Source organism: Archocentrus centrarchus, chromosome 19 (assembly GCF_007364275.1).
Source record: "Archocentrus centrarchus isolate MPI-CPG fArcCen1 chromosome 19, fArcCen1, whole genome shotgun sequence".
NCBI lineage: Eukaryota > Metazoa > Chordata > Actinopteri > Cichliformes > Cichlidae > Archocentrus > Archocentrus centrarchus.
In genome coordinates, this window is record NC_044364.1 from 4,006,040 (window position 1) to 4,022,119 (window position 16,080).

Genomic DNA, 16,080 nt, shown 5'->3' on the forward strand with positions numbered 1-16,080 from the left:
TTAACTCTCCTCTGTTTCCAGGTGCTTAACACATGCCATGTATTCTTCCTAACCAGCACTAACAAGCTAGTGTCTAAATGAAGCTTTTAGCAGCAAACAAATGGATAGTTACTGCAGGAGGTGGTGATGAGAAAAAAGGTTAAAAAGAAAAAAAGAGGCAAAAGACAAAGGAAGTCTCGACAATGACTACAATTATAGTTCACAGACGTTCATATACACTCATCATGGGCATGAATGTCATGGTAATCTTGGGCTTTTATTGATTTCATTGAACTTTTTTCCAGGATAGAATGATTGTACAGCATACAGTACCAGTCAAAGGTTTGAGTGTGTCCAAATTTTTGACCGGTACTGTACATCTTTAATCACTTTATAAAAAACACAAAAAACAAAACAAAACAAAAAAACAAGAACTGGGTGCCTAAGTTTGAATTTATTTTGGATTTTCTCTAATCCACACAGGGTCAAAAGTATATGTACAAGCTTAAATATATAGATACACATTGGACATCTTGCAGATCTTGGCACAGTGGTGGCACATCCAAATAACTATACTATACAGTGCCTTGAGGCAACTGTTGTTGTGATTAGGTGCAATACAAATAAAATTCAATTGAACTGAATACAACTGCTTGAGCTGATGATGTTGGAATCTGCAGTTGTTCAAAAATGGCTGCAAGAGAGATTCCCAACTTGTGTAAATCAGTAATTTTCCTTCTTATATCTCCACTGAGTTGCTTGGACTTTCCTATTAGTAGTGCTTAATCCAGTGAGTTCTATCAAACTAATCCTTTTCATGTAGAACATTCAGCACCTCTTATTAAAAGATTGAGTGTACATATGTACACTGCTCAAAAACACTAAAGGAACACTTTTAAATCAGAATATAACATCAAGTCAGTTAAACTTCTGGGATATTGATCTGGTCACTTAAGTAGCAGAGGGGGTTGTTAATCAGTTTCAGCTGCTTTGGTATTAATGAAATTAACAACAGGTTCATTAGAGGGGCAACAATGAGACAACCTTGAAAACAGGAAACAGGTTGTGCATCAATATGTGCCATTGCCAGAAGGTTTGCTGTGTCTCCCAGCACAGTTTCAACAGCACAGAGGTGATTCCAGGAGACAGGCAGTTACTCTAAGAGAGTTGGACCATAGAAGGTCCTTTACCCATCAGTGGGACCGTATCTGCACCTTTGTGCGAGGAGGAACAGGATGAGCACTTCCAGAGCTACAAAATGACCTCTAGCAGGCCACTTGTGTGAATTTTTTTTGACCAAACAATCAGAAACAGACTTCATGAGGGTGGCCTGAGGGCCCAGATGTCCTTTAGTGGGCCCTGTGCTCACTGCCTGGCACCATGGAGCCCGATTGGCATTTGCTATAAAAACACCAGAATTGGCAGGTCCACCACTGGTGCCCCGTGCTTTTCACAGAAGAGAGCAGGTTCACGCCGAGCACACTGGGGTTGAAGACTGACATGACCAAACTTATAATGTGTCCAATAAACTTGCAATTTCCTTGACGTTGAAATCGTTGCTTCAAAGACAGGGACCAGGTCTGTGACCACCTGCACTCGTCAGTTCCTCTCTTCAAGCAATTTTGGTGCATAAAGACAGCAATAAGACACAAACAGTCTGCAACCAGTCTGCTATCAGTTTGGGCTTGAATGGGGTCAAGTTGGCAATTATGTCCTTAAGTGTCACAGACGAGTGGGGCTCATTGGCGCAGACTGAATCAGATTGATTGCAACATGTCGGCAAACTGTCTGCATTTATAAATTAAACAGAAATTATTAGAAAAACCTTCACAAATCTGTCTGAGAGTGATTGCAGTTAGTCTGAGCCAGATTACGTTTGTTGGAGACAGGTTGCCTCCCACCAGGAAACCTGTGCAATCATCTCGCAATCAAAAACAGTTGTCCAGAGGTTGACAGTCATCTGGATTTTCAGTGCCACAAACAGTGTAGCTTAAACTCGCCAGTGACATTTTCATTTATGCTATAATATAATTAAACCATTTGAAGTACACTCTTTGGAAGCTAAGAACTCTGTAGATGCTTGCAAGTGTCATTAAACTAATTCATGAGCTATCAACTAAAATATACCATTTGACAGACAGATGGATGAACACGGATGGATTAGAGATGGCAACGATGACGAAAGAGAAAGAACGTTAGCATTGTGTAATTGAGGTGCAAAACCCATCAGACAGTAGCTAATGCAGGTTTTGAACGACCAAGAGTCATTGGCTTCTCTGCCTGCCTGTGTCTCTCGTTGATAACTTCCAGGCTTGATAATCTGATGGAAAGTCTGCAATTCCCTCTAGTGTCTTCAGTCAGGCAGAGCAGCCAGCTAATTGACTGATAGAGATTAACTGAGGCCTCATTAAGTCATCGTTTGCACTTTTTGCCCCTCCCACAGCAGGAAATGAAGATGTATGAGAGAGGTATCTGCACCATGGGAAACAGCTCCAGGAGAGTTCTTATTTAAAAAGAACCCACACGCACACTTGGACAGGAATGAAACAAGAAGAATGAAGTTTTATAGAGAGACTGAATTTTAGTTCTTACCTGCAGTTTGACCTTCACAGCATCAATGCTCATAACTTTATTCTGAAAGACAAAAGAGAAAACTCATAAGTGCTAAACACAACTGCAAATGTGCAGAGAGAAAGTCAGACAGCATGGGGGGAGGGGTGTCAAACAATGATGAGGACATTTGCTACAAGTGCATAAAAAAGCTGTTTTGAAGAATAAAGAGACATCAGAGGTAGACTAAATGATGCTTTCGGGTACTGCTGAAGGGATTTGTTTCTCTCCAAAAAGAAGAGCTTGGAAAGTAAGACAAGCTATGCATGCAGAGGCTGATGTATTACAGTTGGTTTACTGTGACCGCAGTTGTAATAAGGGCTCGGCCTCTGCCGCAAGGCTCTCTTTTATCACTGCAATATTGTCAGCACACTGTGCTATCTATAGCTCTATGCGTGTATACCTTTTGTTATGATGAAGCCCTTTGTTTCAGGGAGTTGCATCATTTACCAGCATGATGATTGTCAAAGCACAGCAGCATACGCAAACACACACACACACGCAAAACCTTTTCAATACTTCTGCCGTGCCACGTCACAGGGAAATATGATTGGCTGGTGGTTTGGCACAAAGTTAATGGTCACTGATGGCTGCCGCTCCTGTATTATCTCCTACTGTTCTCTTAGATAAACAGAGAGCAGACCTAATCTTTCTAACTATCATTACAGGGCAAATAAGATTCGTTTGTCACAGATACAGGTAAAAAATACATCATGGAAACTGATCTCCGGCTGCCACCCCCCCCAAAAAAAACTGCATTTCTCTGCATCTTAGTAATGTCTTGCTATCCCACTGCAGATGTGATATTTGAAATCCAACACATCACTGTCCATTTCACGCTTGATGGCATGTTGCTGCTATGTCTCAGCCTTGATGTTGATCCCCTTGCACATTATACATTTGCTCCATCTTGGCAGTTGTTTGCCCCTCAGGATGAAGAAGAACAGGCTGTTAGAATTCCTGCATGCAAATGCTGAGAGCACATACACTCCATAAACTGTTTCTTTGTTGATGAGCCCACATAATTTGGTATTCAGTGGCACGCTTTGAGCTCTCTGTGGGGTGAAACCACTGCTGGGTAAGGAATATCAGTGGTTTTGTAGGAAAAACAAAAAAAGATTTAAAGGGAAAGATGATGACTGTAAGAACTTTGAGTTCTTATGCCTGTCACAAGGGAAATAAACTGAGGAGCAAAAATGGGCTGAATTAACCATGTTTATCTGCTTGCTCAAGGTCAATATTGGGAAAGAGATGTGATTGTATAAACATATTCTGCCAACTAAAGTTTTATCTTTAAATAACATTATTAATACAACCTCACAGGAAATAAGTAAAAGGTTTGCTCAAAAGAAAATATGACAAATGCCTCAAAAACTCAGTGGATCCTTGCTGGAGAATAAAACCAATGCCTCCATCCTAACTATATACTGCTTCCATCTAGCACTTATGGACTGATGTAAAATAATCAATATGTCTGAGCAGGAAGTTTTACGTCTTTACAAACTGTCTATTTTGGGCTCAATGCTGAACTCTGGGACACTAACTTATCCTCGTCTGAAACAGCTTAAAAGCACGCGGCTGAAACACTGGAGGAAACGTCTGCCCCCTTAAAAAGAATCTATAAAATAGCAGAGTTGGCTGCTTAGAGACATACATTTGTTGGCAAAGCTTCGTCAATCCATTGTTGTTGCTGTCATTGCGTATCATCAATGTACAGATATACCTATTCTTGGGGGAAATGCGTCAGTGCAACAGTATAAAGCTTTCATACACTGCCTGGCCAAAAAAACAGTCACCACCAAAAAAAAAAAGAAAAGGGTCACACACTAATATTTCGTTGGACCACCTTTATCTTTGATTGTGGCATGCATTCGTTGTAGCACTGTTTCGCAATGTCACAAGATTTATTTCCATCCAGTGTTGCATTAATTTTTCACCAAGATCCTGCAGTGATGATGGCAGATTCTGACCACCTTGCCTTCTCCAACACATCCCAAAGATTCTCAATGGGGTTGGGGTCTGGACTCTGTGGTGACCGATCCATGTGTGAAAATGATGTCTCATGCTCCCAGAACCACTCTTTCACAATTCGAGCCCGATGAATCCTGGCATTGTCATCTTGGAATATGCCCGTGCTATCAGGGAATAAAAAAATCCATCGATGGAATAACCTGGTCATTCAGTATATTCAGATAGTCAGCTGACCTCATTTTTTGAGCACATAATGTTGCTGAACCTAGACCCGACCAACTGCAGCAACCCCAGATCAAAGCACTGCCCCCACAGGCTTGTACAGTAGGCACTAGGCATGATGGGTGCATCACTTCACCTGCCTCTCTTCTTACCCTGATGCGCCATCACTCTGCAACAGGGTAAATCTGGACTCATCAGACCACATGACCTTCTTCCATTGCTCCAGAGTCCAATTTTTATGCTCCCTCGCAAATTGAAGCCCTTTTTTCCAGTTAGCCTCACTGATTGGTGGTTTTCTTTAGGCTACACAGCTGTTCAGTCCCAATCCCTTGAGTTCCCTTCGCATTGTGCGTGTGGAAATGCTCTTACTTTCACTATTAAACATAGCCCTGAGTGCTGCTGTTGTTTTTCTCAGATTTGATTTCACCAAACGTTTAAGTGATCGCCGATCACAATCATTCAGGATTTTTTTTCTGGACACATTTCTTCCTCGAAGACGATCGGCCCCCACTATCCTTCCAGTTTTTAATAATGCGCTGGACAGTTCTTAACCCAATTTTAGTAGTTTCTGCAGTTTCTGCAATCTCCTCAGATGTTTTCTCTGCTTGATGCACGCCAATGTTTTGACCCTTCTCAAACTGACATCTTTTGTGTCTTTCAATACGGTTGTTTAAGAAATGAGAAGCAACTCATTGCACCAGTTGGGGTTAAATAACTTGTTGCCAGCTGAAAGATAATCGCCCATGCAGTAATTATCCAATAGGAGGCTCATACCTATTTGCTTAGTTAAATCCAGTTGGCGGCTTTTTTTTTGGCCAGGCAGTGTATTTTGTACATTTATTTTTGATAGTTCTCCATTTAAGTAAACTGATTCCTCTGTGCCTTATTACATTCCATTATATTATATTGCATAACAAAAATAGTACGTTTAACTTCTCAGAAATTGCTGTAAGTAGTGAGTCAATTCATGATTATCCACAGACAGATGCAGACTTCCAAGCAGGAAGCAGGCTAACAAATGCCTCTGTACATACTACAGTCACAGCTATGTATTTGTAGACCTAAATAAATCACCAGCTTGCAGTTGTATACCAGTAGCTGTAAAGAAATAAATATGCAGTGTTGTTTTGTGAGGTCCCGTTCCCTGGCCCGTAGATGAGGGGAAGCGAACCTCTCATTCATTGGTGAAAACTCCAACATACAGTTAGCAAACCGAGGGTGTACAAGGATGCCCACCCCAGCCTGCAGCCTCTCACCGAGGGCACCTCCAGACTGGAACAGAGTCCAGCCCCTCCCCAGGAGACTGGTTCTAGAGCTCAGGCCATGCATTGTGGTGAGCCCAACTATATCTAGCTGGTATCTCTCAATCTCACACACGAGCTCAGGCTCCTTCCCCACCAGAGAGGTGGCATTCCATGTCCCAATAGCTAGCCTCGATTATCCGATATCCTTGGCTGACACCCAACACACATTGCACCCGGCCCCTACGACACCTCCTCCTGGTGGGCCTACAGGAGGGCGGGCCCATGTCTCCTCTTTGGGGCCAAGGCCTGGCCACCAGGTACCCTCCCATGAGGTCCCTCCCCAGGCCTGGCTCCAGGGTGGGGCACAATAAACTGTTCCCTTGATCTTTCTTCCACAGGGGTTGTCTCTTCTTCTGGCCCCTCACCCGGGATCAATTTGCCTTGGGAGACCCTACAACAAAGCCCCTGGGATCCCTGGGACACACAGTTCTTATAACAGCAGCAGTTCTTATTCCAAACAACAGGTGTTGGTTGGAGGAAAGAATTAAGAAGCCTGTTTCTGTCAACTTTACTCTCAAATCAAAGACTTGTTGAATATAATTACAAAATTTAAAAAGGAAATTTGTCACTTTTGTACTGTAAAATTTATATATATAACAACAATAAAAGAACAATGTGTTAAAAAAAAATGTAAAATTTGCACTGTTAGTTTGAGGCAACAATTGATTATTTCTGCAAGCACATCCATCAAAACAGAAACTTTCACCGAGGGACCTGCAAAGACATGGGGGTGAAGCATGTGCTGTAAAATTGTTGACCTTTAAATTTCCATTTTGATGGATGGATGTTTCTGAACATTTAAGGGCCGACGTATGAGCAGGAGGTAAAAAGGATAACCTAGCTTTTTGCTTTCAGTAACCAGCAGCAGTACAGCAAAAACATGGAAAGAAAAGAAAAATAACAGTTCAGTGGGACCACAAGTTATCGCTGTTAAAAAAAGAAAAAACACACATCAAATTCAGACAAAGACCTAAAGGGGAAATCTTCTGAGTCACAAGTGCACCAGCACAGGAGCTGACTGCTGAATTGTGTGATCTGTTGCTCCAGTTTTAGCTGCTGAAAAATTGAAGTTATGATTGCTTTCCACCTGCAGATGAAAAAGCCTTTTTCACTGAGGTGGCATCTCCTGACTCTCAATCACAACTAACCACCGTGGGCAGACTGCCATGGCAGACGGCAAGACCCACCTTTTAATGAAAGAAAGCTGCAACATACAGAAGGGCCAGCAGTCTCATAAGTTAAAAGCATGCCAACACACATAAGTAACACACACACACAAAATCAAGACTCCCAATAGAACCTGATATTTTATTTTCTGTCTGGGTCAACACTGATTAGTGAATTAGTCTGAGAACCACAAATCACAGGCTGGCAAGTGTGTAGGCGCTCGCTTCCACAGGGCATGCATGATTATAAGCTCATTACAGGAACAAAAGTAATGCAAAAATATTTGGTTAATCTACTTAATGTTGCATTACCAGCTTTTAATTTACATACTGATCTCTGCCTTGTAGATACAGAAACTGTGTTTTGGAGTTTGAAGCCTTGAGCAATTGACCCATTCTCTAAAAAGCAGCACACTTCCCCTCATTCTTAATGCATTTCATCCATATTACATGTGATATTGTGAGTCTGAGTTAGTTTACTTTACAAAGGGGAACCACTTACCAGCTGCTAAGCCTCATTTTGACTGCATTAAAGGGCATTTATGCCTGGAAAGAATAGTTGCTCAAAGGCAGCCTCTGGAAGTCTACGCACACAGACGCTTGAGAGATGTCTTCCGGTGCAGAGTTGTTCCAGCAAAAACACAGCAGCTTGTAACCTTAATAACTGATCTAATTTATTCTCAATGTCTCCCCACCAAGAAAGACAGCATCACTTCCTGTCCCAAATGTATGAAGGGTGGAGGTTTGTACATCGCCCAAAGCTAAAAGCAAAGCCATCAGAGTAGTGTTGGCATGCAGTGCATAACACTTTTTCTATGAGCCTTTGGCTGAGGTCACTCCAACGTACTGAGAGAAAATTCACATGAAGTCATGTAGCAAAAATCATGTGCTAGCCCACATTCCTGGTGGATTACTCTGTGACGTGAAGGCTGCATCACTACCGTTAACCTCGTCACTGGTGCAGGGCAAAATAAAAAGACTTTACAACAGCTTTCCAGCTGTTTGGTGAAATCATACACATCTGTGCATCTGTGTAGTGTTTTGCTATAAAAACCCTTCTTACAGATCTCTTCATTTTTATTTAAATTACCACTACTTACCATTGCAAATCTGTTTTGGATCTCAGTAATGATTTAGTGGTTCAAGGGCAGATGTTTAAAGTCCCTTCCACCAACACACTATAAGACCATGACCAAGGGTCAAAAACAAACTGCGGGGCATGAATACATTTCAGCACTAGGGCTTGGATGGTAAGGCTACAAAGCCTTAGCCATGCCATAATTCACACTGCAATACAAACAAATCCACACAACACCCACATAGGACTTGCCCCCAAAAAACAACCCTACAGTATATATATCCACATCAGTATTGGACAGGCTCAATGTGTCCACTAGTTCTTAAGAATAGCTATCACCAATGCTGCTGTCCATCACTGACTGACCTTCAATGTCCATTCTGGTTATTCAAAGTCTTACTCTCACTTTAATTAATAATCCAATAAGCCAACTAATCTGGCTTCACTAGCCATCAAATATATAAAGTTTGCTACATAATATCCATTAACCACAACTTTGATGCCTGAACTACTTTTACACTTAATTACACTACCTAGATGAACTAAATACTTTTACAATAACAGATTATTGGTAAGAACTTAAGAAAGGCAGGAGTTAAAGAACAGTCTCGCTGATTTTTTTTAAAAGCGGAGCAGCTGTGGCTTGTACAAGCTGAAGGAGCAACATTGCTTTTTACTTACAGACTTATGAACTCTTGATTATTGCATCTATATTTAGTTGTAAGAGTATGCTGAGCTTCTTGAGCCCAGAAAAGAGGGAAGATCCAATATAAGGGCCTCTTGGTAAATTAAAAATGCCTCATGGAAGAGTGAAGATGTTGCAGCTGTACATACTGTACCACCGCAGCCCTTTGTTTTTATTTTTTTAATAAGAGAGTGCAGAGAATCACGATAGGCCTTAATTACCAAATTGTGTCTGGTAATGCTAAGATACGTATGCTCAAATTCTGACAGGAGAACTAGAGAGAAGAAATAGAGACCCATTAGTACAGACCAACAAGAAGATCCAAAAACATCTTAAAATTCAAGAGTTATGGTGTGCCTCAAAATGCCAGAGGGTTTCAGAATTTCCAATATTTCATTTTTAACCCACTAGTAATAATAATAATAATAATAAATAATGTTGCTACATTGTACCAAGTAAACAACACTTCAATAAAAATGACATTGGTAAGACTTACAACTGGAGCCATTAGATGTTCATACTGCTGCTGCACCATCAAGTGGAAGTTCAGGGTTTTCAGCAATCATAAGTAACCAGTAAGCGATATATAGAGACTTAAGCAGTTTGCATTTTGTTTGTTTGTTTTTGTTTTATACGAAAAGCCACAAATGAAATGTTGTTGTGTGATCGCAGGAACACCAACAGGGATTGAAGTAGGAATGTGACTCACTGTGTTACTAATGATTTTTTTTTTTTTTTTTTACTTTAAAAGAGTAAAGATGTTAGCAGCACTGTGTGTAGGCAGGGTGTTTATATAACTGTGAACCAGTCCACAGAACAAACCTGCACAGTGCTTCTGATACATCTGAAATCCAAGACATGCGTGAAGCAACTTCTATGGAAATACAGGGCTACAGGAAATGTAGGCTTTTCCCTATATACTTTTGTTACTAATTTCAGCAATTGTGTATAGATCTATATACATCATACTGCCTGGCACATGTGTTTGGGCCCAAAGAGGGTCTGCTGAGCATGGAATCAATGGTAGCACCATCCTGAAGCCTGACACAGCATTGTCATTGTTCACTCCCATACTGTACATCTTCCACTGCTACTCATACATTTAACCTCAAATAAGCAACACACTTCTTCTCTTGCTCTTGAAATCACCAGAACATAAGTGGTTAATACAGAGTGGACTTCGAGACCCTGTCCACACACACTCATACATGGGTATTTTTGTAAATGCAGCTTAATGTGTTTTGGCCTTACATCCACACCTATACAGCATTTAGCATTTTTTCATTTTCACTGAAAAATGAAGATTTCCAGAAACTCCATTTCTCCCCGTTTACATGTGAACAAGGAAAATGAAGATATTGTATTGTGATGTCAAAGGTGTGCGACTCCTTTTTTAGGCTTCTGATTGTATGTGGTCAGGATTATATTGCCACCTATTGCTTTAGCTTCCTCTTGACATCATTTTGTTACGTTTTCATGTGGATGGAGCTATTTTTTTAAAAAAAGGGGGAAATTATCATTTAAAAAAATATTCGTGTACATGTGGACACAGCCCAAGCTTTTGTAATAGCTGTAATTTATATTTAAAGAAACACAGAAGGCAACCAGATTTAGCCCAGAAAACATTGTCTATGATGTCTGGAGATTAGAGGGTCAGGCCTGGTGTGGAGATATGTACACACATTTCATGGAAAGGAAAAGTTTTTAAATAGGATTTGAGCAATGGAAGATGTCAAACTCTCCATTTACAGAGTGTCTAGTAGAATGTATCAATACAACACATTTTCATAGTTGTCAGTCTTTCCTTACAGCCTGCTATTCAGATGGCTTCAAACAATTAGTTCTCATCACAAGAGTTAAGCTATTTATTTTGCATGAATAACCCAGATCCATCCATTTTCTTCTGCTTATCCAATTCAGGGTCATGGGGAGGATGAACCCTATCTCAGCTGTCATATGACAAGAGGCAGGGGACACCCTGCACAGGGCTAATACAGAGAGACAGACAACCATTCACAACTGCAGCCAATTTACAATCACCAATTGACCAAATCCCATGCATGGAAGCAGAAGACAAATCACAGAGACGTGGGTGGAACAGGGAGAACATGCAGCCTCCACACTGAAAGGCCCCAGAGTGGATTCAAACCCAGGACCTTCTTACTGCGAGACAACAGCACCAACCACTGCACCACCATGCTACCCTATAACCCAGATAAACTATTTTTTTTGTTTAACAACATAAAGCCAATACATTATTTACACACACACACACACACACACACACACACACACACACACACACACACACACACACACACCTCAAAAAAATAAAGGGAACACTTAAACAACACAATATAACTCCAAGTAAATCAAACTTCTGTGAAATCAAACTGTCCACTTAGGAAGCAACACTGATTGACAATCAAGTTCACATGCTGTTGTGCAAATGGAATAGACAACAGGTGGAAATTATTGGCAATTAGCAAGACACACTCAAAGGAGTGGTTCTGCAGGTGGGGACCACAGACCACTTCTCAGTACCTATGCTTTCTGGCTGATGTTTTGGTCACTTTTGAATGTTGGTGGTGCTTTCACACTCGTGGTAGCATGAGACGGACTCTACAACCCACACAAGTGGCCCAGGTAGTGCAGCTCATCCAGGATGGCACATCAATGCGAGCTGTGGCAAGAAGGTGCTGGAGGCGCTACCAGGAGACAGGCCGGTACACCAGGAGACGTGGAGGAGGCTGTAGTAGTGTTGTAGTCAAGACCACCTAACCCGAGACCGAGACAAGACCAAGACCAGAGGGTATCGAGACCGAGACAAGACCAAGACTTTTAGGGTCCGAGACCAGTCGAGACCAAGACCGAGGGGGGGCGAGACCGAGACAAGACCAAGACCAGTGCCTGACACTACATGACACAATAAAATGTGAAACATGATCAAAATCACTTCTCAAATTGATCTGAAAGATCCGCATTCCCATAAAATTACCCTGATATTAAACACTCACAGCTCAAATAAATATAACCATCTTTATTTAATACTCCTGGGTGACTTCCATCATTTATCACAGAATGTAAAACAATTATTCATAGTTCATCACAATAGTCTTAACTTTTCTCTGCCTTTCATAAACAATGCATAAAGTTGTGTTGTTTTTAATGCAACAACCTTTGTAAAAATGGGTGCTTTTTCAAAACCACATAGCTAAATGTGTAAAACTGAAAAACTGGCAAACACTCATCAACAGTAAGAACTAAAGCCTTTAATCTTATACAGATTAAAGCTGCAGGATGTAACTTTTATAAAAAAATCTGGTTTTTACATATTTGTTAAAACTGTCACCATGTCAGACAGTATGAGACCGATAATCTGCGAAAAAAATGGAGCTCCTCCACCTCCTCCCTGAACCACTCCCAGTCAAAAACAACCAATCAGAGCCAGGAGGAGGGTCTTAGCACTGTCAATCACTCCTCGTGTATGCTGCTCAATGTAGTTGTGTGCAACACTTCATAATTTGGTATCGATCCTATGTAAAGTAAACACAGGGCCATTATCACCGATACTGATACCAATACTTTTTAATAATTATGAAGAATTTCAATGAAGTTTAACGGGTTTGAGATTTTTTTCCTTTGGATCATTAGTTAAAGCCCAGAATAGAATTGGGCAAAGTTTATGTGTAAGTAGAAAATGCTTTATCAAAATAAAAGTTATTGTTCTGAAACAATAGAACAAAACAATTTTCCCCATAAATTGATGTCTGGATTTTTTTTTTCATAAATTAAGTGTACAAAATCATCACTCAAGAACAAATGCAAACTTTTTTCCAGGTAGATTTTTCAGAAAGTATAATAAAAAAATTTAATAAAAAATGTTCCTTCATTCACTAATTTTCTACAAATTTAAATTTAAATTTGATTTAAATGTTTCATAGCAAAATCCTTTTTTTTCCCAAATAAAATATGTTATGCATCACATGACAGTATAACAAAACACTGTGGGGAGGGGGGGAGCAAAGTGCTCTGTGCTGTGACAGGAGCGACACTTAGACAGTCAGCTCGCATCTTTGATGAAACCTCAGCACTGCATACAGGAGAGAACCTGAAGCCAAAGTATCGATCTCATTACACTGATATTGATCAATACCAATACCAACATTGGTATCCATATTATCGATATCAGGATCAATCTGCCCACCACTAGCTCAATGTACTAATGGTGGAGAAATAACTTACTTACTTCTCTGCTGTTACCATTGGTGGTGGCCATGGTAACTTCCGGGTTCTAGCAAGAAATATTTCTCACCCCAGTACTAATGCTAATGCTAATTAGTAAGCTAATACTAACCACTAAATGCCGCTCCCACTTGTTAATTGAGTGATGGGACCTAAGACGTAACCAGAAAGCAGTAATCAGTTTCTTTGGATGTGTAGTTACATTTCTCGAGGTGCATGTCAGGTTTGCTTCAGAGAGGATTTTCAGTTATACACAAAGGATCAATGCAGAACTCTAAATCAGGCCTTATTAGATTGATAGAATGATCATTTTTGCATATAATCCAGAAAAGTTACATTTATACATCAAGCATTTAATGTGTCCCAGAGTGCCGTTTCCTTCCACTGTGTTTGCAGAAATCACATAAAAAACATACACAACAAAAACATAATCCAGATTCCTCAGCTGCTAATAGCATTTCCTACATTTGAATATCAGCCACCATGTTGTGAGCATAAACTATCACGTTTTTAATGTCAGAATACTTTATTGATCCCAAAGGGAAATTACTACTGTTACAGCTGCAACCGTTTCATTTAAACGAGTAAACCTAAAACACAATAACATACACTAAAGGCATAAAAGTATAAAGACTAAAGAGATATTTTGACTATATACACATCTAAATCTATACACATATGAAAATTGTGAGTGCAAAAATTTTTAAATAGGTGTCATTATATATATAAATATATATAAATGACACCTATTTAAAATATATAAATATATATATAATGCAACAATAGGAAGTGACATCATCTTGCTGGGAACTGTAATATTTTATTCTTGAAGGCCTCTCATAGCTCTACTGGTGCTGAAAACTAATGTTTGACTATGGCTTTCTGAATACAAGTAGGGCTGCAACTATCAATTATTTTAGTAATCAAGTATTCAGTTGATTACTCCGTCAATTAATCAAGTAATTGGATAAGAAATAATTTTTCATTTTAACAATTCATCAGCATATTTTAACTTCCGTACTGCAGATGTTTCTCTGGGTGAAACAAACAGGGTGGATGGAGCAGCTACAAAGTTCTCTGTTCTTCATGTTGCTGATCAGGTGGTTGATAAAAACATTTTGACAGATCCCCTCTGTACTGAAGGGGGTGGGGGGGCACCGAACGATTGCTAGTGCTAATGGCAGCCCCCCTTTCCCCAGTACACTGTGGTTATAGATCTGTTCTGGTGGCTACAGCTGACGTAAAGAAAAAAATAACAGCTGACATCCTCTGCACAACACGTGCGCACATTCAAACATGCGCACTCACAGCACAGAGAAGTGGGGGCGTGGAAAAACATCTCAGCGATCCACTCGTGTTAAAGGGTCGTTTTTGTTTTTTTTGGAAATGCTCCGCTTACACAGAGACACCTGAGCTGCAGAGCTGAAACCAAACATCAAAGCAACAAATTTGTGTCGAGGATTTTTAATAACCGAATTGCGTTATTCCAAGAATCGTTGCAGCCCTAAAACTTGCATTAAATTTTTAGTTTGTGTATCAAAATACATGAAGGTTGGTATTTACCTTTCATGCTGGGATTTTTTTGTTGAATCGGAAGCCTGAAATTTTCCTTTGATCTTCATTTTCCCTCTTACTTCTCTTCGTGTTCATGCGGTTATTTCGATTTATGCAGCACACGCATGACCATAGTGAGATCAAACGTACACACTGTGAATGAAACTGTCCGTGCTCTGTGGTAGATTGCAAACTGCGGTGAAATGATACAGGCGTAAGCAGCGATAATAGCAGCGACCTAGCCGGGGCGGAGTCTGCGAGGTGCTCCTTTGAGAGGCAGAGGAGCTCAAACTTTGTTGGATTTGAATCAGTACGTTTTGCATCCAATAAAAGCAAAGATGTTAACAAATAAATTGGACAGTATTCTGGCAATTTAGTGATATTTCCACAGCTGTGGTCTTGACTGGTCTTGAAATAAAATCCCGAGTCCGCAAGGTCCGAGTCCATGACAAGACCGAGACCAAATGCGGTCGAGTCCATGACAAGACCGAGACCATCAAAAAGCGGTCTCGAGACCGGTCTCGAGACCAAGACCGATCTCGAGTACTACAACACTAGGCTGTAGGAGGGCAACAACCCAGCAGCAGGACCACTACCTCCGCCTCTGTGCAAGGAGGAACAGGAGGAGCACTGCCAGAGCCCTGCAAAATGACCTCCACCAGGCCACAAATGTGCATGTGTCTGCACAAACGGTTAGAAACCGACTCCATGAGGATGGTATGAGGGCCCGACGTTCACAGATGGGGGTTGTGCTCACAGCCCAACACCGTGCAGGACGCTTGGCATTTGCCAGAGAATGCCAGGATTGGCAAATTCGTCACTGGCACCCTGTGCTCTTCACAGATGAAAGCAGGTTCACACTGAGCACACGTGACAGACGTGACAGAGTCTGGAGACGCCGTGGAGAGCGATCTGCTGCCTGCAACATCTTTCAGCATGACCAGTTTGGCAGTGGGTCAGTAATGGTGTGGGGTGGCATTTCTTTGGAGGGCCGCACAGCCCTCCATGTGCTCGCCAGAGGTAGCATGACTGCCATTAGGTACCGAGATGAGATCCTCAGACCCCTTGTGAGACCATATGCTGGTGCGGTTGGCCCTGGGTTCCTCCTAATGCAGGACAATGCTAGACCTCATGTGGCTGGAGTGTGTCAGCAGTTCCTGCAAGTAGAAGGCATTGAAGCTATGGACTGGCCCGCCCATTCCCCAGACCTGAATCCAATTGAGCACATCTGGGACATCATGTCTCGCTCCATCCACCACAGACTGT

General features: G+C 41.1%; 1 protein-coding gene across 1 annotated transcript in view; it reads right to left on the reverse strand.

Moving 5' to 3' along the window:
* rab26 (RAB26, member RAS oncogene family) overlaps nucleotides 1-16,080 on the reverse strand; it is a 105,828-nt gene that overhangs the window by 50,307 nt on the left and 39,441 nt on the right. The window contains exon 3 of the mRNA XM_030755161.1: nucleotides 2,572-2,613. Within this exon, the coding sequence (XP_030611021.1) occupies nucleotides 2,572-2,613 (42 nt within the window). The remainder of the gene's footprint in view (nucleotides 1-2,571; nucleotides 2,614-16,080) is intronic.